Raw genomic sequence first — 26,543 nt, forward strand, 5'->3', positions numbered from 1 at the left:
GGCTGGTGGCCTTGGAGCCAGCAGTCAAGTGTGGTGGCGCAGAAGCCATATGGGAGTGGATTGATCTTTGAGAAGGAGGTAAAGTAGGGGTGTAGCCAGCGCTCCCAAGAAGAGGGGGCAAGGTTAAATGGAGGCAGATGTAGGGGAGATGGGGGCTTTGTTTGGTTTCAAGAGGGAGAGGCTTGAGTGCCTCCAGGAGGAGATACAGGTGTGGTGAGGGGGTGATGGACACTGACGAGGAAGGGGGATGTCATCCCTAGGAGCCTTGAGGGCTGCCAGAGTCAAACCAAAGACAGGGATGCACGAAGGCCCTGATGCCTAGGAGCTGATCTTCTTTTCACCTACAAAGCTTCGCAGTTTGGGCGCAAATGTGGAGGAGGCAGAAAGCTGGACCCATGCAGAGTTGAGGCATCTCTGGCAGCTTTGACAGAAGGACAAAGGAACAAGTTGCAAGACACGGTAAACTGCAAGAGGGTAAGCGAAGTGAGGCAGTGTGGGTTCTCGGGTGGATGCAGAGAGAAGCAGAGACAAGAGGCTCATGGAGAAAAATCAGAGTTCCAGGATGGCCTTAGATCAGAGCACAGTTACAGCTGGAGGCTGTGCAGTCATGGTGAGGAGCACAGGTATGGAAAACACACAGCCTGAGATTTTTTTAATATAATTTTATTTATTATTTCTGGCTGTGCTGGGTCGTCCTTGCTGCGCAGGCTTTCTCTAGGTGCAGTGTGCAGACTTCTCGTTGCGGCAGCCTCTCTTGTCGCGGAACACAGGGCTTCAGTAGTTTTGGTGTGGCTCTGGAGCTCAATAGCTGTGGTGCATGGGCTTGGTTGCTCTGTGGCATGTGGGCTTTTCCTGGATCAGGGCTCAAACCTGTGTCTCCTGCAGTGGCAAGCAGATTCTTTACCACTGAGCCACCAGGGAAGCCCCACACAGCCTAGGTTTGAGTTCCCACACTGCCACTTATTATCACCATGTCTGTGACCTTGGGCAAGTGACTCAACCTCTCTGAGCCTCTTTGTCCCCATCCAAAGCTGAAGATGGCAATAGCATCTATCTATAGGGTTGTCACAGGGCTTAAATGAGTTAATGATATAAAAGGCCTGGCATGCTGCAGTCCACGGGGCTGCAAAGAACTGGACATGACTGGGCAACTGAACAACAACGATATAAAAGACTTAAACCAGTGTTTGGCACATGGCAGCGCTGTACAGGTGTTTCTATAGTGGTAGCAACAGTTTAGTCAAGAGTGAGATGGCTGGGTTTCTCAGAGGTGAAAGGCTTTCAGGGAGATGACACAGGTGATGAGGGGAAGGGTAGCTGGGGTGGAAGGGAGGAATTGGGAATTGGAGAGGAGGAGCCAAGGCACTAGGAGGGTGCAGGGTGAGGCAGTTGTGCAAAGGATGCCAAAGCCCCTCAGGGGATTTGCACTGGAGGAGCAAGCGTACATCCCAAAGCCTTGGAAGGAAGGGCAGTCCTCTGCAGACAGTCTGCTATCCATTTCCGTGCTTCCAGGCAGACAGGTCTCCAGGGTGCTTCTGCTGGGCAGCAGCTTCCTCTCACCAGATAGGCAGGCAACGGAGAGTGTCTGGCTGGCTGGCTATGTGTTGGCCTGTGTCTTCAGCTCTCAGTGTGTAATGCACCTGTGTATGTGTTTCCAGGTATATCCAGCCACTGAGTGTACACATGTGATGTATGTGTGTATATGTGTGCACAAGCACTCAGGGATGAGGATCAAGGCCGCAGGTGTCTGACATAGGAGCTGGCAAGCCACACCTCCAGACTTCATTCTCTCTCTTCTCTTGTTTCCAGAGAATCAGTGTGAGCCTGTGTGTGTGTGTGTGTGTGTGTCCACGCACACATGAGTCTATTGCCTGGACAGGGTGTAGGGGAGCTCTAGGATTGGCTAGGGCGGGGGTGGTGACAGCTCTGGGGGCTCCCAGGAGGCAGACTTCAGTTGGCAGAAGATGAGAGTTTCCAGGGTAGTGAATAAGCCGGCAATGAGTAACGGTGATGTGGGAGGTTCCCTGAGGATGGAGGTGGGATGGAGGGGGACAATGGGGAGACCAGGGGAGGGGGCTGGCCCAGACTTTCTGGGATTGAAGGGGAACAGAAGGGCCAAAGCTCAGGGAAATAGAAGGGTTCACAGTGAGGGGTTCAGACTGAGCAAATGAGGCACTTGGTTTCACATGGAGGACAGCGGGCATGGTCCAGCGCCTAATGTTTCAACCAAAGCCCCAGCCCCCTCACCCTCACCCGGAAGCTCTGGGGCCCTTGCAGCAGGAATCTGGAACCAGGAGACCTGGCAGCTGCCCCCAGTTAAGCAACTGCTCTAGAACAACACAGACATCCCAGATTCAGGGACTGGGTGGGGCAGGCTGACCTGAAGGGGTTTCAGACAGAGCCCCCCGCCCTAGGAGCTCTGCATCCACCTAACAGAGGACCACCCTCCTTGGGCCCCAAGCTTGTTGGCTGGATAGTAATAATCAATTGCTAATTTTTAAAATAATCCAACACCTCTGTACCTTCCAGTAAGCAGAAAGTCTGCTGTAGCAAAACAACATGACTTTCAATCTGACAGAGCTGGGTTCGAATCCCAGTTTTACCTGTTACAGTTGAGTAAACCATGTTCTTCTCCTCTCCCAGCCTCAGTTTCTCACTGGGTGAACTGGGTTCAGGACTGCAACAGCTCATAGGTTCATGGTAGTGTTAGTTGCTTAGTCACTTAGTCGCTCAGTCGTGTCCAACTCTTAGTGACCCCATGGACTGTGGCCCACCAGGCTCCTCTGTCCATGGAATTCTCCAGGATAAAATACTGGAGTGGGCTGCCATTCACTTCTCAGGGGTTCTTTCCAACTCAGGGCTTGAACCCTGTATTTCGGGCTGATTCTTTACCATCTGAGCCACCAGGGAAGCCCCACAGGGTCATAGTAACGATTAAACATGTTAGTGCTGGGAAAGGGCTTAGCACAGAGTCGCTATTCAATGTGAGTGCCCCTTCCCCAAAATCAGAACCCCCCCCATCCCCACCCCCGAATCAAGCAGTCAAGCAGCAGGTTGCTTCTGCAGGGCAGGGTAGTGGGAATGACTTAATCACATCCCAAAGCAAAGAATAGCCATATTTCAGATGGATATACCATTTTTTGAGATCTTTTAATATATTGGCAGTAATTTCTGAAGAGGTTTCATGCCCACCCTCACAAACCACTAGCAGCAGGAGGACGGATTCAGAGACAATCACCCAGTTCAACCTTTCCCTTAACATTCACACAGCGGAAGCCCAGAGAGGGGCCCTGGCCCGCCCGCGTTGCCCCAGCAGACCAAAGTCAAGAACCCTGGTCATCTGAGACAGAGTCCCTCATGTCTGCCTCTGCCCCAAATAGAGTTTATGGCCTGGACTCCCAAATAGAGTCCACATGGTCTCCCAGGCCGAGGTGAGGCAGGGGGCAGTCTGGCTGCCTAACCAGGGTCAGTCAGGCACAGCGAACAGCAGGGGTCAGAGCCCTGACTTTGTGGAAAAAGGCCAGGGTCTGGTCTGGCTTGGCCACAGGCTCCCTCCATGACCTTCCTCACTCCAAACTTCAGTGTCACCACTATGTAGATGATGGAATTGAACAAGATGATTTCTACAGGTTCAGCAGCTTGGGTGCTCACTAAAATTCAAGATTCAAAGCAATGACCTTCCCTCTTGCTCAGGCAATGGGGTTGAGGACTGGACTCAGGATGAAACAGAGTTTGAAGGGATATTTGAAGAGACAGCAATGGTGCAAACTCGGAGGATCCTGCTTCTGAATTTAAAGACTCCATAGAGAAGGGAATGGTAACCCACTCCAGTATTCTTGCCTAAAAAATAGCATGGACAGAGGAGCCTAGCGGGCTATAATCCATGGAGCCACAAAGAGTCAGACACGACTGAGCAACTGAGCACAATCCTAGAAGTGATGAATGTGACAATCACACATTGGCCAGGAAATCACAAATTGGCCAGGAAATGCAATCATAACATGTGCTCAGAGGGCAGAGTACCAAAACGATTTAGTGGATAGCACCAGTGAAACCCACAGCACAGCAAGCCAGAGCACCCACTGCAAAACAGCACCCAACAGCCCCCCCTGGAGGGCTACAGTCCACCAGACAGAAAGGGTAGTGCAGACGGGATTGCAACAGCTGAACAACTGCAACACCGCCCTGTGTGCCCCAGATCCCAATTAGCCAGGGTGGAGGCAGCTTCAGGGGGCTTCCCTGGTGGCTCAGATGGTAAAGAATCCGCCTGCAATACAGGAGACCTGGGTTCAATCCTTGGTTGAGAAGAAGATCCCCTGGAGGAGGGCATGGTAACCCCCTCTAGTATTCCTGCCTGGAGAATCCCCATGGTCAGAGGAGCCTGGCGGGCTACAGTCCACAGGGTCGCAAAGAGTTGGACAGGACTGAGCAACTAAGCACAGCACAGCACAGGCAACTTCAGGAATCAGCCCAGCACCCATCTGCCCTTAGCCTATTCTCTGCCTAGGGTGGAGACTCTGGGAGTAGTCTGTCTTCCAGAGTTAGTGCTGCCTCCTAGGAGCAGATAAGAATCACTTCTTGGCAATTAGCTCCTGGAAGCTTAGCTCTCGGGCAGGTATTTGCTTTAGTTGAACTGAGCCATGAAATTAAAAGATGCTTACTCCTTGGAAGGAAAGTTATGACCAACCTAGACAGCATGTTAAAAAGCAGAGACATTAGTTTGCCAACAAAGGTCTGTCTAGTCAAGGCTGTGGTTCTTCCAGTAGTCATGTATGGATGTGAGAGTTGGACTGTGAAGAAGGCTGAGAGCCGAAGAATTGATGCTTTTGAACTGTGGTGTTGGAGAAGACTCTTGAGAGTCCCTTGGACTGCAAGGAGATCCAACCAGTCCATTCTAAAGGAGATCAGTCCTGGGTGTTCATTGGAAGGACTGATGTTGAAGCTGAAACTCCAATCCTTTGGCTACCTGATGCGAAGAGCTGACGCATTGGAAAAGACCCGGATGCTGGGAAAGATTGAGGCAGGAGGAGAAGGGGATGACAGAGGGTGAGATGGTTGGATGGCATCACCGACTCAATGGACATGGGTTTGGGTGGACTCTGGGAGTTGGTGACGGACAGGGAGGCCAGGAGTGCTGCGGTTCATGGGGTCACAAAGAGTCAGACACGACTGAGTGACTGAGCTGAACTGAGTGTACTAAGCCAAGGAAAGAGCAAAGTGAGTTTACCTTCCTTAAGAGATACACTTAAAACACACCCTGTCCGATGCTGGCATGCTAATTACAGGAAAGAACTAAGTGTATCTCTTACCTTCCTTAAGAGATACACAAAACACACCCTGTCCCCTGCTGGCATGCTAATTACAGGAGCTTATTTACAAAGCCTGTGCCCTGTGCTTCAGTCATTCAATAAGCACTTAGCAAACCTAGCAGTGTCCTGGGTTGAGAACTTGTGCTTCGGGATCAGGACACCAGTTTTCAAATCCTGGCATGACCACTGATACTCTTGGCCTTGGGAAACTTGATCTTTCTGTACCTTAAAATCCTCATATATAAAATGGGGATATGACAATAATGCTTAATCACATTCTGTGAAAATTAAATTACGTGTTATTACAAAGTGCTCAACATAACACAACTAACTTAGTCAGCAATTTAAAAATGCTAATTTCAGATTCTCATCTAGACTTTTGTATGGCTAAGAAAGACTAGCCTGTATCAGACCAACTCACTCAATGAGGATAACTAAAAAGGCTGGATTAAACATTTAAAAATGTGTTCAAAGGCATGGGAGAGCTACCAAGGCAATTGGTAAAGGCCTTGGGCTTCACCAAGTAAAGTAAGGGCTTGAGGGGCCAAGATCTTGAAAAAAAGAGAAGTAATATTTTATTTCACTTTTTTCCTTAAGGCATTTTCCGGTTTGTAGGGGGCAATGGTGACCATGGAGTTGGAAAGTCAGAATTGGGATTTAGGGCTGCAAAAGGTGAAAGGCCCTGTTAAACACCTCCAGTTTTTAATTGGGAGCCCAAAAGACTATCTTCTAGGAATACTGGTTAAACAGATATAGACCAGACTCAGGAAGACTGAACCATAGCTCGAAATCAATGCAATAACCGATTGGGTTAGGGTGGCCTGTCCCTTCTTCAGCTGTCTGTCAGAAGCAAAAGTAAATCTTCTCTAAAAGGAGATAATATTATCCAGGGCTCAAGCTATCTCTACAATGTTGGGCATTTAATTAAAAAATTATCTAGCATTACAGGAGATAAGACTTAATGACCCAAAACCAAGAGCGATAAAACAGACAATAGAAACAAGAGAGCCAGATGTTGGAGTTTTCAGACATGGACTTCAAAGAGTTTAATACGTTCAAGAAAATACATAAGAGGAAGTTTTTTAGTAGAAAACTGGAATTTATGAAATAGAATCAAGTGGCAATTCTAGAACTAGAAAGTTATAACAATTGAAATTAAGAACTGAATAGATGGATTTTACAGCAGAGAAGACCCAAGTGAAGACAGGATTAGTGAACTGGATGACAGATGAGTAGAATTAATAGCCAGAGAGAATCGGTGGGGGGGGCGGGGGGTGCGGAATACTAGAAAATATAGAGTAGTGTGTAAGGGACGTGTGGGACAATGCCAAATGGTTGAACATGTACACAATTGGGGTTCCAGAGGAGAGGAAAGAAAGAATAGAGGAAAAGATAATGGCTGAAATTTTTCCAAAACGGGCAGAAATCAAGGCAGACTGTAGAAGCATCAGGAAGACCACAGAGGATAAAGACAAAGAAAATCTCACTTTGGCACATCACAGTAAAACTGCCAAAACCCAAAGATAGTCTTCTCTGTAAAAGAAAAAAGAGCCTTGGACCCTCTAGCCACCCAGGCTCCCCTACCCTTGTCCAGTGTCAGCTTTCAAGAGTCTGTTGTGAGGCGAGCTGAAGGGCTAGACTCCATCCCTCCCTCAGGGGCTCCCTGCATCAGCCTCAGACAGGGCCTTTCCCACAGGAAGGACAATGTCGGAAAATGATGAGGTGCAGAAGGGGTGAAATTTGGGAATTTCACAGCACCCTCTGAGGGCAACAGGAAGAAACTTTTGGGATTTACCTCCACATCAACCCCAAGGTCAAAAAAAAAAAAAAAAAGAAACAAGATTACCTACTGTGTGAACCAGACCACATGTTCTCTGATTCTGATCTCCCTTTTAGTCTAGCCACTAGACCCAAATCGACTTCCCTCTCTGAGCCTCCATTTCCTCAGTTGTAAGATGTGGCTGTTAATAAGTATCAAGCAAGTGTATCATTCAGTGATGTCGTGGATGTGAAAATGCTTTGCAAACTGTAAGTTGTTGTACCCCTTCAGCGGTTGCTACTGCCACCTGGCAGAACCAACAGCTGCAGATTAAAGACAGCAGATGGTTCGTGCAAACAGGGAGCTTCCCGAGGAATCTGTGGTTGGTAGATGCCCTCAAGGGTCAACATACACTTTCTTTGCCAGGATTTTGGGGGTTCTGAATTCCTGCCAGTGTAGTGTGTCGGCCAGGAGCTTCTGGCTGGAGTCCCAGGAAAGCTGCTACTTTCCCTGCTGCCACTTCCCAGCATGGTGCCAGGGGAGGATGCCCTGGAGTCACCAGGTTGAGCAGACCTGGAAATGGCCTCCAAGCCCTCTAAGCTGCTTGGGCCAAGCTGATTCCCACCTGGGTCCAGAGTGACAATGCAAACTGGCCTCACCTTTGCACACCCTGTCATCAAATTCTCTCCAACTCCACTGAGTACAGGCTTTGGACTCAGGAAGGACAATTCAGGGCCTGTCCCTGAGGCCCTTCCACCTGAAGGGTGGAAACTGTTCTGATTCCAAACTCAATATGACCAACCCCCAGATCTGAGGCCTGAGAGCCCCTCCTCTATCAGCCACCACTACAACAACATGACTAATATGGAATTCTCTCTATGTTCTGCATTGTTCTAAGCACGGATGAAGCTTAAAGCATTTAATCATCACCACATCCCATCAGGTAAGTTCTCATAATAGCCCCAATTACAGGTGTGAACTGGAGAAGGAAGTGGCAACGCACTCCAGTATCCTTGCCTGGAACATTCCATGGACGGAGGAGCCTGGCAGGCTACAGTCCACGGGGTCGCAAAGAGTTGGACACGACTGAGCAACTTCACTCACAGGGCTTCCCTGGTGGATCAGTGGTAAAGAACCCACCTGCCAATGCAGGACACGCAGGTTCTATTGCTGGGTCGGGAAGATCCCCTGGAGAAGGAAATGGCAACCTACTCCAGTATTCTTGCCTGGAAAATCCCATGGACAGAGAAGCCTGGCAGGCTATCGTCCATGGGGTCACAAAAGATTCAGACATGATTTAGCGACTAACCAACAACAATAGGCGTTAACACTGAAGCACAGAGAGGCCCTGTGTCCAGGTCACGCTCCGTTACTCATCCGGCAAGCTCATCCCCGTGGAGCATGGTTCTGATTACACCCCTCCCACTCCAACTCAGAGCCCTTTTCTGACACTTTTTCACAATTCTAGCACAGCTCCATGGCAATGATCTCATCCTCCAAGGGCCTTAATACCTGTGTTTCCATGTTATAGAACAGAATTCTCAAAATAGATGTTTTAAATTCCCCAGATTCTGATGCTTCTGTATGCATTCCCAGAATTCTAGAATCTGATGATAGATCCCACAACCAGTTACAACAAGAAAATCCTAGAAGGGGATCCTAGTACCCAGTGACTGGGCTTTTAAGTCTAGATTCAACAGTACAATCTTGGGGAACTGATGGGGGTAGGATTGGTATCTAATAGAATGTCCAGTCTAGAAGGACCTGGGGCCTTGGGTCTGCTCCAGCCCAACCCATTTAGGGACTGTCCCTTCTCACTTGCCATCTAAAACCTCAGGAGCTCCTCACTGTTACAAGGTCACTCACTGGCCAGGCAGCTGGTCAGGAGGTCCTGGCCTTGGATATTGGGTAAATCCATAGATCTCTATGAGCTTCAGTTTCTTCCTCTGGACAAGCTGGGGCTAGACCAGGTGGTTTCTAGGGCCTCTATTGCTCAAGGGAGGAAGTTGTCTAAATCCCAAGAGCTGCCCCTGCCGTCTGATTAGGACTACTGATCACGATCATCAGGTAATGAGCACCTAGGCACTGAGCTGAGCACTTTATAGCTATTTACTCATTTAATTGTTTCCCTGGTGGCTCAGACAGTAAAGAATCCACCCACTATGCAGGAGGTCTGGGTTCAATCCCTGGGTTGGGAAGATTCCCTTGGAGGAGGGCATGACAACCCACTCCAGTGTTCTTGCCTGGTGAATCCCCATGGACAGGGGAGCCTGTGGGCAACAGTCCACGGAGTCACAAAGAGTTGGACACAACTGAGGGACTAAGCACAGCACTCACTTAATTAGCCCAAGAAGGCTTCCTGGAGGAGAAGAGGTGGAGGGTCTGTGTCTGTCTGGAGGACAAGAGGGAGTTGGGAGGGAGAGAAGACAGCAAGAACTGCCACAAGGCAATCCAGGGACGTGGTGGAGAAGCCACTCTTCCCATGTGGGGTAAGCTGTTGCTTCCCAGAGGCAGAGGCGGGAACTTCCCTGGCACTCCAGAGGTTAAGACTCCTGGCTTCCACTGCAAGGGGCCCGAGCCCTGGTCAGGGAAGCTCCCCATGCCCTCGAGGTACGACAAAAAAAAAAAAAAAAAAGTCTCACAGAGGCAGAGGCAGGGGCTAGCCAAGATGGCATGACCTCTGCGCTCCCAGGAACTGAACGGAGCCACAGAACCGAGGGTGGGGTGGAAAGCCCAGATGCCCGGCTGACCTCTCCGTGGCTCTCTGCCCACAGGACGACTGTGAGCTGAGCCCCTGACATGTGGGCTGGCCGCGGCCGGCGGCAGGAGGAAGCTGAATGAGTGCCCGGAGTCCCCAGGTCGATGCCGCCCCCAGAGAAGAGCCAGGGACCCCCGGCCCGGGCGCCCGCGGGCCGCGCTCAGGACCGGCTGCCCGGCCCTGCGTCCCCGGCGCTGTTCTGCGCCTGCGGCCTGTGCTTGCTGCTGGCGGGCGTGAACGTGACGCTGGTGGGCGCCTTCGCCTCCTTCGTCCCCGGACACAACGCGCCCCTCGTCGTGGGGCCGACGCTGCTCGTGCTGGCGCTCGGCTTCTTCGCGGCCTGCTGTGTGTGTAGCCGCCGCCGCGGCCGCGCGCCCCGTTCGCGCTCGGCGGGGGCTGGGAGTTCCGGGCAGGGCGGCGGCGGCGGGCGCGTGGCGCTGGAGATGGAGAGCAGCGAGCGCACGGCGCAGGACACCACGGCCGTGCAGCTTAGCCCCGCCGCCTCGGACGCGTCGTCCGGCCGCTCCAGCCCCGGCCCCGGCCCCGGCCCCTTCGCCCTGGACGCCCCCGCGCCCGCTGCCGTCTACGCGCCGCGCGCCGACGGGGTCCGGCTCGACCTGCCCCGGGAGCGCGTGGCCCCCTAGTGAACTGGGTTCCCGGCCCTGACTTCCCCTGTCCCGGTTCCCTCCCATCAGTGCCGTTGGAGAAAAAATAGGGAGGAGGAGAAAGAAAAGAAAAAGGAATTTTTTTACGGGTCCGGGGCTGGGCACAGGTGGCCTCTTCTGTCCCATCTCTGGAACTTCCGGGGGGCGCGGTGGGGAGGGGAATGTGATGACGGTGCCCGGTGCCCGGTACTGACAGCCCTCAAAGGAGGGAGCAATGCCTTGGCCCTTTGAGTGCGGTCTGCTGGGTTCTAGTTTATCTCACTCCCCAGACGTCCGGAACTGGGCTGCTGCACCTTCCCCGCCTCCCACCCGCCACCCATGGCATTTGGGCACTGTGAACAGAGCCACCCTGAGGGGGTTAACTCAGCAAGGCCCTGGAGGGGTGAGAGGAAGCGGGGAGACACGACCGGTCTCAGCCTGGGCTGTCTCCTATGCCCGCCTGCTGTGAAAGGCGGCGAGCTCCCCTCCCGCTCCTCCCTGACCTCCTTGTCTCTACCCCAACCTGACCGTTTGGGATTAATGCCGAGGAGGATCTGATCTGAGCCAGATCATCCATAAAGTAGAGCTGGGTTGAGCACATTCCCATCCTTTCTGCTGGTGGCACAGACGGTAAAGAACCCTGCAATGCAGGAGACCCAGGTTCCATCCTTGGGTAGGTAAGATTCCCTGGAGAAGGGACTGGCTACCCACTCAAGTATTTTTGCCCGGAGAATTCCATGGAAAGAGGAGCCTGAGTGAGCTGAGCTACAAACACAGAGCAGGGGGTGCTGGGGGAGATAGGGAGGAGTTGTCAGGAGGCTCCTCCCACCCTGGTCTCCACCCCAACCTCACTGTGCATTCCCCCTATGCCTCGCTCTTCTCCTTAATAAAGCACCTTTGGAGTCAAGTTCTGACTGCAAGACCTCTGATCCTGAACCCTGGAGTCTGCAGTCCTCTCAGCCAGTGCCTGGTGCTTCATCATCTCAACACCAGCTCCTCTTGGAGACCTAGAAGAGAGCCCCAGAAGTGTGTGACTGTGAACAAAAGATTGTCTGAGATTGTGTGCGCCTGTGAACAACTGTGGAAGCAGATTGTCAGATTGAGGGGTGGGGGGCGCTGGATAAATATATGAGTGTGACTGTGGGTGAGACGGCCTGGCTATTGTGGATGAGATGGGGAGCGTGGGAGTATTTTGGGTGGCACTGTCTGACATCACACCTGTGTGGGAGTGTGCGTGTGTGTGTGTGTGTGTGGAGGGGGGGTGTTGTTGAGGGCTGGGTCACCCAGCAGAGATGGTGAGGGAAGAAGGGCTTCCCAGGTCTTGCAAAGCCTACACCTTTCTCGTGGCCTCTGCTGGGCTTGTAGAATCTGAGCTGTCTAGGTGGGTGAGAGCATCTGGCGTAGGAATGCAGGCTGCCTTGCAAGAGAAACAAGGGGGCTGGGGGCGGGGAGGAAGACCCTGCAACTCTGGGCCAGCTCCTCTCTCACTGCAGGGATCCAGGCAAGCAGTGCCCAGTGATGGTGGCACACAGTGGCCCACCATCTCTGGCTGGCCATGACTCCCTGCCCAGCCACCCTCGGCCTCATCAGCTTCCCTTTCTCTTTCCAGACTGGGGTCTGCTGCTCTTCTGCCCCCACCTAGGCACTTCTCATCAGCCCTGGGGCTTTGTTCTCTTTCTCTGACCTCCTTGCTGCCTCAGCCTCTCCTGCTGACTCCCCTCCCACAAACCCAGAGAAGAGAGAAGAACCCCTCTCAGTGGATGCTGAGCAGATCATCTCTGTTCATTAGCGTGGGCTGATGCCCCTAACCTTTGAATCATCTACCCCTGGAACTGATAACCCTTCTCAGAGCACTTCCTCCTACCTAAGTGTGTGTGTGTGTGTGTGTGAGGAAGACCACCTCCCCAGCTCCAGGCCTGTCTCTTCTGGTCCACTGGCAGTCTCAGACTCCACCTGCTGCCTTGGAAGAGTGGGCGATGAGTGGGGCCACTGCCGATGACACCTTCGGGTGTGGTTTGGCCCACCCTTCTCCTGCCCCCTTCTTAGGAAGAGGCACCCAAGATTCTAGCCCTGGAATGCCGGGCCCTGCCCAAACCCCTCTCCCTCCTGCTGGTGGAGGCCTGGAGTTACACCATCAGGGCTTCTTCCTCTTCTACAGGAAGACTTCCTGATCCTGTCTGGGAGCCTGGCTGCTGGGGAGGAGGGTGAGGTTAAGGTTCAGAGCAGGTAAGGTTCACGGGCTAAGTTTCAGAGCAGCGGGCCACAGGTCTATGATAACAGAGCAGGAGGAGGGTGGCCTCAGAGAAGGGCTCTGGCTCCTGGAGAGTCTCCCTTCCATTGCCACACCCACCTGAAGGTCATGCTTTGTCCCATCTGCGCCTCCTCCCCTTCCCCAGGCACACCAGGAGATATCTGCACACCCCAGGACCCATTCTCCAATCAGCCAGCCCTACACCAAAACCCCCCAGTGTCTCTCCAGGCCTGCTGCACCCTGGGACTCCTCCCCTGATATCTCTTCAGGGCCCTCTGGGGCAGAATGTCCACCAAGGAGCCACACCCCTGCAGGACCCTTAGAAGGGTCAGGTTCCAGGCCCTGAAGGCAGAGAGGGGTTCCAGGGGAAGGGCAGTAGGGGGCATGTTTCTGCGGAAGGAGAGAAGGCGATTCTGACAGTACGGAGGCAGCAAGCTCCCTGACCTTGAGGAATCTGAGCAGGGACTGGCATCTCCCAAAGGGACGCTGCCCAGGGGTCCTAGGATAAAGGCACTGCCCCCCTCCCGCCCACAGAGAGAACCACTGCTGGCCAAGCCAGAGGAGCCTACTAAGGGCTGAAAACTCAGATCCTCTCCCTCTCCTCCCACTAGAAGAAATGAAGGCAGCCACTTAGGACCATTTTTTTTTTCACTAATTAATTCAACAAATAATTCCTGAGTCTTACTATGGACCTACGGGCTTCCCAGTTGGCGCTAGTGGTAAAGAATCTGCCTGCCAATGCAGGAGATGTAAGAGACATCGTACATCTTACATCTCCCCTGGGGTCGGGAAGATCCCCTGGAGAAGTGTATGGCAACCCACTCCAGCATTCTTGCCTGGAGAATCCCATAGACAGAGGAGCCTGGTGGGCTACAGTCCACAGGGTCATAGACTTGGACGTGACTGAAGTGACTTAGCACGTACACCCTATGGACCCATAGCTTGGTGAACAAGCTCTGGGGGAGCTCACGTTCTACTTAGGGGGGAATTAAAAAATTAAATACATAAGCACACAAGACCAAAAACGTTAGCTAGTGAATAGTGCTGTGCAGCAAATCACAATAGGAAGAAGTGACAGAGGGACTTGGATGGCTGGAGAGGACTCCTCTGAGAGGTAACATTTAAGTTGAGCTCTGAAAGCCACACAGAAGTCTAGAGCAAGACCATTTCAAGCTCAAGAAGTGGCCAGTGCAACCCTAAGGTGAGAATAAACTTGTGTTTATTTGTGTCCGTGTGTCAGACCAAGAAAGAAGGGATGTGGAGACAAGGGTGGGAGATGAAGCTGGAGAAGGTGGGGAGTGGGTTATTGCTCTGCTCCTATAAAGCTAGTAGGCCAAGGTGAGGAGCTGGGATTTTAATCTCTGTGAGATGGGAACCACAGGTGGGTTTTAAACAGGGACATGACATGATCTGATTTATGACTGCACCACTCAGTCTGCCTGCTGTGTGGAAAACAGAGTGTTGAGGGACATGAGGGAAAAGAGGGGCTGGGTTAGAAGCTCACTGCAGTGGGAAATGCTGGGGATGGGGACCAGAGTGGTGGCTGTGAGCTGGGCAGATCCTACACCCATTTTTGAGGTCTCCCTATCAGTCTTTAAGGAAGTAAGAGAGAGGAATCTGGAAGGAAGTTCTAGAATTTTGGTTTGCACAGCTGGGCCTATGGTGGAGGACAAAGCAAGGGCTATGGTCAGATGAAAGGTCAGCTAACCCAGTGGAGCTGTCCCATAGGAGCTGGAGCCACACCCCTGAGTTCCAGATGGAGAGCCCTAGTGATGCAGATGAAGAAGCTGTTAACGTGTGGGTGCTGGTGAAGCCATGCATCCCGATGAGGTGGGTGAGGGGAGATGAAGACAGGACCAGAACCTAGAGTAGTCCAACCTCTGACTCTAGGGCAGAGTAGGGACTTGAAGTTGCCTAGTTCTGAATCTCACCTTCTGCCAGTGCCTTTCCAATGAGGTCTGTGTACTAGGAGTTGGGAATTAGGGAGAAGGGAGTAGAAGGTGAGCTTCAAGAGGCTGGGACTCCTGGCTTGTTCACAGCTATGCCCTCAGTGCCCACCTGGCATGAGGCAGGTGCCTGATAAATATTTGTCAAACAGCTGAATGAGTAAAAAGGTGTGAATGTTATCACACGCTAAGATTCTGGGCCTCCTGCAATAGTGAATTATCAAGATACCCAATTCTGAACAGGAAAGGTGAAAAGTTCTTATGTGTGTGGGGATTCCCCTGGCCAATTCCTGTTTTCTGCATTGTGAGGAGGTGGAGTGAGGCTGGAATATAGAGCTGGCTAGATACACTGCGGAGAAGGCAATGGCACCCCACTTCAGTACTCTTGCCTGGAAAATCCCATGGATGCAGGAGCCTGGTAGGCTGCAGTCCATGGGGTCGCGAAGAGTTGGACACACCTGAGTGACTTCACTTTCACTTTTCACTTTCAAGCATTGGAGAAGGAAATGGCAACCCACTCCAGTGTTCTTGCCTGGAGAATCCCAGGGACAGGGGAGCCTGGTGGGCTGCCGTCTATGGGGTCTCACAGAGTCGGACACGACTGAAGTGACTTAGCAGCAGCAGCAGCAGATAGACACTGATGGATGCACCTGAGGGCCAGGCTCCCTTAAGTAGGAGGCGGCCAGATAGGTGGGCTGACTGAGGAAACAAGCACTGCTAGGGAGTGCCACCAGAGGGCACCCTGGGCACATGACAGGGGATAGAGGTGACAGTCCCGCCAGACTGCACAACTTCCCCCATTTCCTTTTCTGAGGGGCCAGGCCTGAGGAGATGGAGAGCAGGGAGTTGGGAGTGCATGAAGAAGTGGATGATAAAGTCACCCAAATTTACTAAGTGACATCTCCAACTCTGGATTCTGCCCTTATCACAGAGGGAGGCCTGATACTGGACACAGACTTATGCTTTATCAAGGACACAGGTTAAGTCCTGGGTCTGGTCTTAGACTGAGTCCTCACTCTGACCTTCAACTGAGCCCCTGCCCGGGTCCATATGAGGTCCTGACCTGAACTTGATCCTGATCACATTGTGAGCCTTGATCCTGACTGATCCATACAGTGAACACCAATCCTAATCAATGCTGACCTGTATCAAAGATTGCACCCTGACCTGGGTACAGACTAAGCCTTAATCGTGGACAAACAGTAAGCTCTTATTCGGTCACAGACTGAGCCTTGACCTTGATCCATGCACTAAGCCCGATTCTAGTATCAAGCTGAACCTGATGCTAGTCACAGAGCCCTGAATCTGGTCCCAAACTGAACGCTGACCCTGAACTAAGACTGAGCTTTCGTCGTGGTCACAGACTGAGCCTTGATCTCTAGGACTTGCTCCCAAATACCCAATGGACTTCAGGACTTTCCAGATGAGGCTCTCAGACCAGGCTTTAGCCCCAGAAGGCAATAATTTCTGGAAACACTTTTGAGGGGGAGAGAAGAAATTCTGGGTCTCTGAGTGGTCCAGAAACTTCTAGACATTGCATCCCTGAGAGGCCAGAGAAAGGCTGGCTCTAGGCTGTCGGGGACGTGAAGGGATAAGGACAGCTGGGCCTTCTCCAGGTACCCCTGGAGCTCCATGTGGGGCCTGCCTGCCTGCCTGTGTGTCTGGGGGCCTCCAGCCTGGGAGCCCCTTCCATCTGTACTTCTGATTCCTGCAGAACACTGGGCAAGTCCCTTCCACTCACTGGGCTGTGCTCCACCCCTGGTTACCTTTCAGGGACAAAGGGGAGAAGGTGACCAGGTCATGCCTGAGGGTCCGTGTCCCTATCATGTGCCCTGGCAGGAAGAGAAGCCCCCTTACTCTGGTCAATCCCTGCAGACAAGCAAGAAAAAGTGAATTGTGCTCACATGGCACTCGCCAGGCCTCAGCCTCAGGTGGGCGGTGGCAGTCAGACAAGCGCAGGGAGGCAGGAAGTAGGTGTCCCAGCGATCCCTGTGCACTCTGGGGGCCCGGTGGTGTGAGGGGAGGCAGGTCCTCCCCTGGGCACACTGCCCAGGTCAGGGCTGGGCCCCGGGGCAGGCCGAGCTGGCATCAGCCAGGCCCTCCCCCGGCTCACCTGGGGAGGCACTGGGGCGGGGAGGGATGGGGGGCGCTGGGGGCCGAGCCAGGCAGGAGCGGGGGCGGGGGAGGGGGCGGCTCGAGTCAAAAAACGCTGACGCCGAAGACAATGAGCTCTCCGAGGCTGAGGCAACTCATTTGGTCCCGGCCACGCTTTATTAAATTCTCATAAACCTGTCAGGGGGGACAGGGCTCGCTTCAGTTTACCTCATTAGCCCGACACAATGACAGTGAGGGGGAGGGCGAAGGAGGGGGCGGCCAGGGGAGGCCCGGGCTCAGCGCTGAGAACCGAGCCAGCCAGGAAGATAATTGAATTAAGTGGCTTTTGTTAATGGTTTTTAAGACTCCGAAGTGTAAATAACATTTAGGGTCTTTCTTTTAATGGGGCTGGGGTTTTAGAGACCCCAGGAGCTTAGGGGAGGCCTAGCCCGGGTCCCTGGCCCTCTCGCCCACTCCAGGGGAGCTTGGGAGGGGCCACCTGCCAGAGCAGCCCCGAGATGGGAGGCGGGGCAGTTAGGCTGGGAGGAGCGAGGGGAGGGGCCTAAGAAGGTGCAACAGCTTCCTTGGTGGGTCTTTGAACCCAGATGAGGTTAAAAGAGGGCCTAGAGAGGGCAGAAAGGCAGGGGCTGACCGTGGCGACCTGGCCAGGGTTATGTCTGAGGTGCTACTGGAGTCATGGACTGTGAGGGTCAGGGAACCTCAGGGTCAGGGGGTGCGGAGCGGGGGTGGGGGTCTTCATGCCTCACTCAGAGATCTGTGGTACTAGGCAGTTATGGCTGTATTGCCTATTGCCAGTGGGGAGGCCCCCTTGGAGACAGTGAGCGCCCCTGTTTGTGACACGTGCAACGGTTGTGGTGGTGGGTGGACTAGACCCTGGGTTCCTGAGGGAGACTGGACTGGAACTGAGCTATAAGAGAACCTGCAGATAGAGGTGAAGAGTTCACTTCTCTGGGGGCGCTGGGCCTGGTGAGCTGCCCTGGAAGGAACAGGGATGTGGACAAGCTGCTTGGGAATCTGTCCCCTGGCTTTCCTCAGTCACAGTGTCTCGCTCCCCGCAGACAGGACCAGGTCCCAGTGCTGGCAGGGAGGGAGGCAAGGGCTCTGGGCTAGGTAGGTCCCCAGGGGCTGGAGGTGCCGTGGGGCGGGGCTGGCCCTGGTGCCAGCCCACAAAGGGTTAAGGCATTAATCGCCCTGCGTGCAACAAAGGGAAGTGAGTTTTCTGATCCAGAAAGGATCAGTCCCTGGGACGCCCCATCAGGCCCTTCAGCGTGAAATTACACCCCAGCGGGGGTGCTCCCCTCCCCCAACACACACTACCCGCCTAGGCCTGGCATAGGATTAGGGCCTGGAGTCATCAGCTATTTAATAGATCCCACCCCCCTCCCACCCCTTCTCCCCCAGAGCCTTCACTGGAGCCTCCAGGCCTGCGCCAGCCTCTTTCCTCACCGGCTGTCCACCTGGATGTTGATCTGACATGTCTGGTCCTCTCTGGCCTCACCCGTGGTCTGATCCTTCCATCTGTCTCCTCCGTTGCACCCTGATCCCACTCCCTATCTGAGTCCTTCTTGACCTTTCATCAGCACCCCAAGCATATTTGTTGCAGTGCTTATCTATTTGTTGTCTGTCTCCAGCACTGAGTGCCTTGGGAGCAGGGACTGTCTTGTTCAGCACTGCATTTCCAGGTTCCCAAAGCTATGTCTGGCACATAGATGGTGCTCAATAAACATTAGTTGACTGAAGATCCTCCCATCCTCCTCACAAAGACTAGGGGGTGGATAGCCCCTAAAGTCTGGACACTGGGGCTCAAGACTGAGAGGAGAGAGCTAAAGCTTGTGCCAAGACAAGAGCCACATCCTCGGGAAGAGACCAGGCTGGGCTATGGCCTCAGCCTCAGGGCCAGTCTCATCTCTAAAGAAGGAAAGGAATGTCCCTGGTGGTCCAGTGGTTAAAAATCTGCCTGCCAATGCAGGGGACATGGGTTCAGTCCTGGTCCAGGAAGATCCCACATGCTGCGGAGCCACTAAGCCCATGTGCCACAACTACGGAGCCCACACTCTAGAACCCGCGAGCCGCAACTACTGAAATCCGTGTGAGTGGAGCCTGTGCCCTGCAACAAGAGAAGCTACCGCAATGAAGAGTAACCCCTGCTCTCCGCAACTAGAGAAAGCCAGCACGCAGCAACAAAGGCCCAGTGCAGTCAAAAATAAAGAAAGAAAAGAAAGATGTATTTTTTTTAAAATGGAGAAGTTTGAGGTCCTGCATGGGCCAAGGGTGCTTACTCCTCCTTGGGTGCCATCCCTGGACACATCCCACTTCCTTGGGCATCTGCTGGGCCTTTGCCGAATGAGTGCCTTGACACACCATCTGCACCCACAGGTGGGTATGTGGTCCAGGCTGGGAAGAGGCCCTGGATGGAACAGCTGAGGAAACTGGGCTGTGAATATCACTCAGCAGGACATTCAGAAAGCAAGGCCTTCCAAGGCAGGCAGGTGGCCTGAAGAGACTACCCTCCAACCTCTGCACAGGAAACAGAGGCCCAGAAAAAGCCAGGGCTTGCCCAGGGCCCCAGAGCAAGTCCAGACAGGAACCGGGCCCCTGCAATCCCAGGCAGAGCCCACCCCTCTGGCTGCCCCTCCAGTGCAGTATTGGTTCCACAACGACTCTGCGTCTGGTTCTGACCACGCCCCCGGGTCCTGCTCAGGGAGCTCCATCTGGATTTACCTGGTGCTCCAGAGAGGTCAAGAGAGGGAGGGGGCAAGGAGTGACCCCACAAGCCTTCCCAGAGAGGGTGCATGTGGTGGGTTCTCAAGAGTGAATAGACTTTCACAGCAAGAGCAGACAGGTGGGAAAGGGCCCCATGAGTGTGTGAGGTACTACTACACAGTCCAATTTGGTCAGACGTCCCAGAACACTGTGAACAGATGTGTTCTGTGTGCCCCACTCCCACCCTCCCCCAGGCCAGGCCTGAGGAGGAGGAGGCAGGCTTCAGCTCAAATGAGGATGAACTTCCCAGTCAGACCTGGAGCAGGCTGCCCTGCAAGGTAATGAGCTCCTTGTCCCTGCAGGTTTGTGGGCAGGGGCTGGGTGTTAGCGACTCCTGCCCGAATGGGGACTAGATTGGAGGGACCCTGAGGATGTCTCTTCTGAGAACCTGTAGCAGGAATCCCCAGACCATTCACACAGCAGGTCCTGCAGTAAGCAACCCCCACCCTATCCTTATCCATTCGCTTGGGCTTGGCAGGATCCTAGCAGCTGGAACGGCAGAGAGGGAGAGGAGATGATAGACAGACTCCTTTTGCAGATCCAGCTACTCCAGATCCTGCCTGTATACCTGGAGCTTCTACCCAGTCTGGCCAGGGGCTGCAGTCCAAGCCATCATAGGGACTGAGGCCCAGAGAGGGACTTCTCTCATACCCCACAGTCTGAGAGGCAGGTCGGGGCTTGCTGGCTGACAGTCTTTCTCTAGGTGGCTCACCAAGAACCTACTGGAGATAAGTCTGAATTAGGCAGGCCTCCCGGGCGTCTTGTTGGCCCTGCCTCCAGAGGGGCTGTGTATTCTGGGCACGGACCACAGGGCAAAGGAAGCACTGGACCTGATAAAAGAACCAAAACTCCCGTTCACCTCTCCCATGTTGTCAAGCATCCATCCCACCCTAACCTGCCTTCTTCCTGAGGCACTAGGGCTCCTGTTTCCTGGAGTTCTCACCTCCGGGAGAATCTTAAGGCGAAAAAGAAAGTGTTCCCGCCCACCTGGCTATCCAGCACATCTGTGTAGAGGCGAGGGATGGACAGGTTGACCTCTGAAGGACCCAGGCTTCCAGGTCTGCAGCCGCTCAGGTGGGGACGGCAACAAAGAGCAGCTTTGTGAGCACAGGCTCACACTCACACGCACTCGCACACGCCCCACACGAGCTCTTTCCAAGAACAGCTCTTCAAGCCTGGTTGCCAAGATAAAGGAGCCATTGGGCGGTCAGCCCCCAGGAGGAAATATCGCTCCTGTGGCCTTTGTTGTTCAAAGGGCTTTATGAAATATCCAGACTCCTTGGAAAGGATCCCAGGCTGGGGTGCTGGTTTCCCCACAGCTGGGGACATGGGTGAGGGTGGCACAGCCTCCCCAGCCTGGCAGGGGGAGGAGCGCCCCAGGGGAGCAGGCTTAGAGTCATCAGCAGCCATGGCATCGGTGTAATCCTTGGCTTCCATTATGAGCTCACTCAATTCCCACGAGCCAGGGGGCAGACAGAGATCTCCCCATTTTACAGATGATAAAACAAAGGTTCACAGAAGCCTAGCAGCTCATTAAACAGCCCCACAGTGACTGACCACTAGAAGTATCTGTCTGACTTGGTACCAGTCCCAGTCTCTACTCAGCCCTGCCCCAAATTAAGCTCTGCCCTGGCCCCAATCTGAGCCCCAACTCTGACCTCTAATTGAGCTGTGTCTTGCCCTGGACCAAGCCCTACCCCTTGCCCTGAATGGTCCCTGACCCCAGCCAAACACAAAGCTTTGAGCCTGGCCCCATTCTGAGCCTTAGCTCTGGCTCCTAACTGATGTGCCTCAGGCTGATCCCTGATTCTAACCTCAGACTCCTGGCCTTGTTCCAAACCAAGTCCTGATTCTTGCCTCAGATTGCCTCTCCTTTTAGCTGTAAGCCCCATGAGACTAGAGACCTGTGCTCCTTGTCCACTTCACCTTTGTGTATGTGTGATTATTCAAGTAATCTCTATTTTACCCACTAGACCCTCAGAGGCCCAGGGAGGCTGGATCTAGTTTTCTTCACCAGCACTTACAATAGTGTAATCTTAGCAATAATAATGGAGAAGGCAATGGCAGCCCACTCCAGTACTCTTGCCTGGAAAATCCCATGGACAGAGGAGCCTGGTGGGCTGCAGTCCATGGGATCACTAGGAGTCGGACAAGACTGAGCGATTTCACTTTCACTTTTCACTTCCATGCATTGGAGAAGGAAATGGCAACCCACTCCAGTGTTCTTGCCTGGAGAATCCCAGGGATGGGGGAGCCAGATGGGCTGCCGTCTATGGAGTCGCACAGAGTCAGACACGACTGAAGTGACTCAGCAGCAGCAGCAGCAGGCTTTGTGCTCAGTGTTTCACAGACGCTGTTTCTTTTAAGTCTTTTGAAGTCACTGTTCTCATTAGGCCATTTACAGACGAGGACACTGACCCCCGAGATGGCACTAGGAAGAGGCGCATAGAAGCATAGTATGCTCCCAGCAGTTCCCTTCACTCATCACACCCAGCTGCCTGATGCAGGATGGGGTGGACACAGAAGACTCGGCTGTAAGCCCAAGTGGATGCATTCAGGCAGGTGGGAGAAGTTGAGATCTTTCCAGAGACTCTCGAGTTTCCAAAGCCACAGAAGGGCCGGGTGAGTCAGAACTCAGGGAGATTGCGATGAGGGCGTGAGAGCAGCTACATGGCTGGTGGTGTGTGTGCGTGCTCAGCCGTGTCCGGCTCTTTGTGACTCTGTGGACTGAGTCCAGGGCAAAATGAAAATTCAGAGTCCTTTGTTTAAAAGTTAAAGATTTTGAAATGGAGACATCAGAACAATACAGGGCTTGAACTCAGGGACCTGTGTGTCCCCCAAAGTGTCCCCCAGAGAGGAGATGTTGTGTGAGGATGGGTGTATGGGATCAGGGAAAGTAGGTGTTGAATGGCAGCTCTGGCCCTGATCTGACTCTCGTGTGGGCATCTGGGCAGCTGATGCCCAGACTCTCATGTCTTCAGCAGGTCTGGGCCAGAGGTCATGGAGATTCTCGGGCACCAAGCTGGCAGCGTAGCTGGGAGGCCTGTGTGTTGGTGGGTGGAGTTGGAGCCGCTGTCCCAGTGTTGGGGGGATGCTGTCTGGAGTGTGAGTGAGCCAGGAAGCATGCACGTTTCAGGGCGGGGCAGGTGTACAGCCTCCTGGCTAGGCTGAGGACTTGTATGGGGTGGAGAGACAGACAGATACCCTGAGATTGTTGCAATGCAGAAGTCAGCACATCCCATGTGTGTGGTTATGGCGGGGAGTGGGGGGGTACATGTGTCATGGGGAGTGTGGGACTGTGGGTGAGAATGTGCGCAAGAGCCCCACCTGCCCTCCTGGGGTCGGCCCTATCCCTGTTGTGAGGGGATCCCAGGTGGCGATGTTCCCCAGTCCCCAGGCCTTGAAGAAGCCGGGTCCTCTCTGGAGACATTCCTGCCTGCATGGGGGTAGGGGGGTTGTGCAGAGTCACACAGCCGCCTCCCAGGCTGCCGGGGTGTTGCTGGGCCAGTGGTGTCAGGTTCCTGGTGGCGGGCCCTCCCTCCGCAGCCCTCTGAGGGCCTTTGTTGGAAGTTCAGACAAACTTGTCAGGGGGGCGGGCAGGAGGCCGCCTCCTAATCGGCTTTCCCAGAAGGGAGAGGGGAATGAGGGATGGGTGGGGGGGAGGCTCCAGGTCCGGCAGCTCTGTGGGAAATGGGGGAGGGGTGGGTGGGCCCAACCCTAAAGAGTCCATCCTCTGGGACCCTCTCAGATGGTGCCCCTTCCACAGGCCCCCGGGGGAGCCCTGGACTGAAGGGAGACGGCCAAGGTCTAAGGAAATAAGGATTCAGGGAGACGCTCCAGGGAGTCCCCTGCCTTTCCCATCTTGCCCGCTGTGGGGCTGCTGAGCACATACTGCATGCCGGGCACAGATCACTCAGCCCCCCAACCTCCTCCAGACCCTCTCTTCATCTTCCCTTCGTCTCATCCAAGCCTCCTGGGAAGCAGGCCGGACGCGGTTAATGATACCCAGTCAATAGAAGACCAAAGGCAACAGCAGCTGAGAGCAGCTTGTCCCAGCTCCGTAACAGAATCTTTTTGGCTCTGTAGTCAGTTTCCCTGAGGCCCCATCCTCGGCTCGGCGTCCCCTGTGTGAGCTCACTTAGTGACGTGGCTTTGTTCTCCATCTCTGTTGACAACCGCCAAGGTGAAGCGCATGGATTCTGAGATTAGCCGGGTTTTCACACCTTGGTTGGCCCATTACTAGCTGTGTGGGCATGGGCAAATTATCTAACCTCTCTGTGCTTCAGTTTCTTTATCTATTAAATGGGGATAACAGTAATACCTACCACATGGCGTTATATAAGGATTAAGTGACTTAATATCTGTGAGGTGCCAGTCACAGAGAAAGTGCCATGTGAGTACTTATTAAATAGATTAAAATCTAAAACAGTATAGACAGGCCCCTCTCTTGCACCTTGATCCAGTACATTCCAATATCTTCCCTTGAACAAATTAAAGACACCCCAAAGACCAGCCTGAGCTCAGGCTCATTCCCCTCAACCCAGCCCAAGTTTCCCCCTGCACCAAACCAGAGACTCCGAGCACCCCTGACCCCTCCCAAGCCTGTAGTCCCCATGGTAATTCTACTTCCTAAATCTCTCATCAGTCTGACCCCTTCTCCCACCCCTCCTCCCCTAGTCCATACCGATGCCACTCTCCTCTCATCAGGATGTGACAATGGCCTCCTCTCTGTTCTCCCTGCCTCCTCCAGAACCACCATTCAGCAAAGGTATGGGAGGGTAGAATTTCCTTAAATGCAAGTCTGATCCCCACCCCCCCACTCCCCCAGCTTCTAATCTACCTGGAGCTTGAGTTCAAGCTCCCAGCTTCCCTTTCCCTCCTCAGCTCCTGACACCACCCACCCCATCCTTGCCCTTGATCCCCTAGAATTTGGGACTCACCAGCCACAGGTCCTGCAGCTCTGTGGGTGCTATGCCTCCCAGGACTCTCTTCTCTCTTGCTCTCCTGGTGAACACTGGACCTATGGGACTCAGCCCAAAAGTCTCCCTCCCAAGGGGCCTTCCTGATCTCCCTGGGCTAAGTAAGCCAGGAACCCTGCTTCCTGGAGCCCTGTGCTCCCATAGCTTTCTATTTTTTGAACCCCAAATCGCCCTCTTTTGTACTGTCTTGAGAGAGAGGACTTTTCCTTACTTGTTTCTATATACCCAGCACAGGGCCAGGCATACAGCAGGTGCTCAGTAAATGCTGAGGCATGAATGATTTGAACTGCAGAGGTCCAGGGGCACCCTCCCCTCCAGGGAAGGTGTGTACCTGGGGTGGAGATATGTAGGGGCAGGCAAGGCTCGGGCCTGGGAGGGGCCGTGGGAGATTTGGGGCAGACATTTGATCCACCAGCCCCTCCCAGGGAGGTAGGAAGACAAGGTGAAGGGGGTGATCCCCGCCCTAATCCTCAGCCCTACTGGGGAGAGAGGAATGTGCCTCCTAGGGTCCAGCAGTGACCTGGGAAATAGGGGGTGGGGCTGGCCAGGGGCCCGTGGGTCCCTGTGGCCTGAAGCGCCTACACCCCCACCCCCACCCCCACCCCCACAGAGCCCAGCAAGCAGCTTCCTGCACACCATTCAGGCCTGCTGGGGTTCTCCTCCTAGGAAACTACCAGAGGGGACTCTCACCCCCAAACCCAACCCTGAGCTTGCAACACTGCTTCTGGCTCAGGGTCCCTGTGCCGACACTCCGGGGAAGGGCCGTGAAGGCTGAGTAGGGGAGTTGCTAGTCGTTTTTTTTCTTGAAAAGAAGGACCTTCACAAATCTCCAGTCCATCCAGCCACCACAGCAGATCCTTCTTCCTCCTCTGCTTGCTCACCTCCAAGGACTAAAGAGCTCCCTACCTGCACAGGCTGCCCATCCCATTGGAGAACAGCCTGGCTTTAGATCTAGTGTGCCTTCCTGTAGTTCCCATAGAACCTCTGTCCGCTCCGTCCTACAGACCCATTCCCCAGACCACCCCGAAACCCTCCTAGTGGCCCTGGCCCCCCACCCGCCGCTGCCCTACCACAGGTGCTTGGATGAGGATCAACAACGCAGAGGAGATGGAATCCTTCCCTGCCCCTGTCCCTCTGCTCCCTGAGATCTCCCCAGAGGGCACTCTAGCCCCAGACAGGTGAGGGCCCTGGAGGAAGTGGCTAATCATGAGGCAGGTCTGCCTCCCTCCCCTGCGGGCCACAGCCCAGAACCACCTGCTCAGTCCACCGCGGGCCCCTCTGGAAATGAACTGGACTGAGGGCTGTGCTGCCAGATTCTTGTTTATTAGCCAAGTAGGACAAAGAACAGGTCACAACATCACAGGAAGTCAGACAGACAAACGGAGGGGTACACGGGACAGAGTGTCATGCCGCACTACGCAGGGGGTGGAGCAGGGGAGGGGGCACTTGAGTCTTGTTTTCTCAACTAACAGAATAAATAAATACGGTACACAGTGGTTTTGCCACGGGCTGGCACGACCTCTAAGCACAAAAGGTCACAAAACAGCTGGTTTGGAAAGCAGTCTGTACAGCCCGCTACTGCGGAGTTGGGGTGGGGGACCCAGGCCCATGGACCATGCTCTGGGAAGGTGAGGAGGCGGAACACAGAGGCCTCAAGTGGGAGGGAGAGGAGAGGAACGAGACCTTCCTGGGAAGGACAGTCAGAGCCTGACTCTCAGCCTGCAGGTGACCAGGCCGCCCTGGGAGAGGCTTCGGCCTCAGTCTCCGGTGAGGTGGGACAGTCCCAAGCTCATAGGAGGTACAGGTGCTGCTTACACATAAGCTCCCCTCTTGCTCTCTAACTGCTTTCGTTCACTGAGGCTCGTCCCCTAAACTAGGTTGAGATCTGCCCGGGGAAGGGGACCACATACACTTTCTTTGCCTTCTCTGGGCTGGCGGGATTGAATGAGGACGCCTTGAAAAAGCGCTGAGGGAAGCTAGGCTGAGCCAGAACATGACTCCGGGGTGGACTTGCTCCTT

General features: G+C 54.0%; 1 protein-coding gene and 1 long non-coding RNA gene across 4 annotated transcripts; one reads left to right on the plus strand and one right to left on the minus strand.

Moving 5' to 3' along the window:
• Nucleotides 1-541: 541 nt before the first annotated feature.
• LOC132344919 (uncharacterized) lies at nt 542-22,269 on the minus strand. Of its 2 annotated transcripts, none has more exons than XR_009493995.1 (3): nt 20,533-22,269; nt 11,366-11,477; nt 542-879 (listed from the first exon to the last, which is right to left on the minus strand). It is a non-coding gene; the product is annotated as an uncharacterized lncRNA (long non-coding RNA). The 2 variants fall into 2 exon arrangements; XR_009493996.1 differs by lacking the exon at nt 20,533-22,269 and adding an exon at nt 16,572-16,789.
• TMEM275 (transmembrane protein 275) lies at nt 7,303-11,427 on the plus strand. Of its 2 annotated transcripts, none has more exons than XM_059885150.1 (2): nt 7,303-8,195; nt 9,843-11,427. In XM_059885150.1, the coding sequence occupies exon 2, from the start codon at nt 9,931-9,933 to the stop codon at nt 10,468-10,470; it is 540 nt and encodes a 179-aa protein (XP_059741133.1). In that variant the 5' UTR covers nt 7,303-8,195; nt 9,843-9,930; the 3' UTR covers nt 10,471-11,427. The 2 variants fall into 2 exon arrangements, with proteins under 2 accessions (XP_059741133.1, XP_024845607.1); XM_024989839.2 differs by lacking the exon at nt 7,303-8,195 and adding an exon at nt 8,230-9,135.
• Nucleotides 22,270-26,543: the final 4,274 nt, after the last annotated feature.

Source organism: Bos taurus, chromosome 3, assembly GCF_002263795.3.
Source record: "Bos taurus isolate L1 Dominette 01449 registration number 42190680 breed Hereford chromosome 3, ARS-UCD2.0, whole genome shotgun sequence".
NCBI classification, from domain to species: Eukaryota; Metazoa; Chordata; class Mammalia; order Artiodactyla; family Bovidae; genus Bos; species Bos taurus.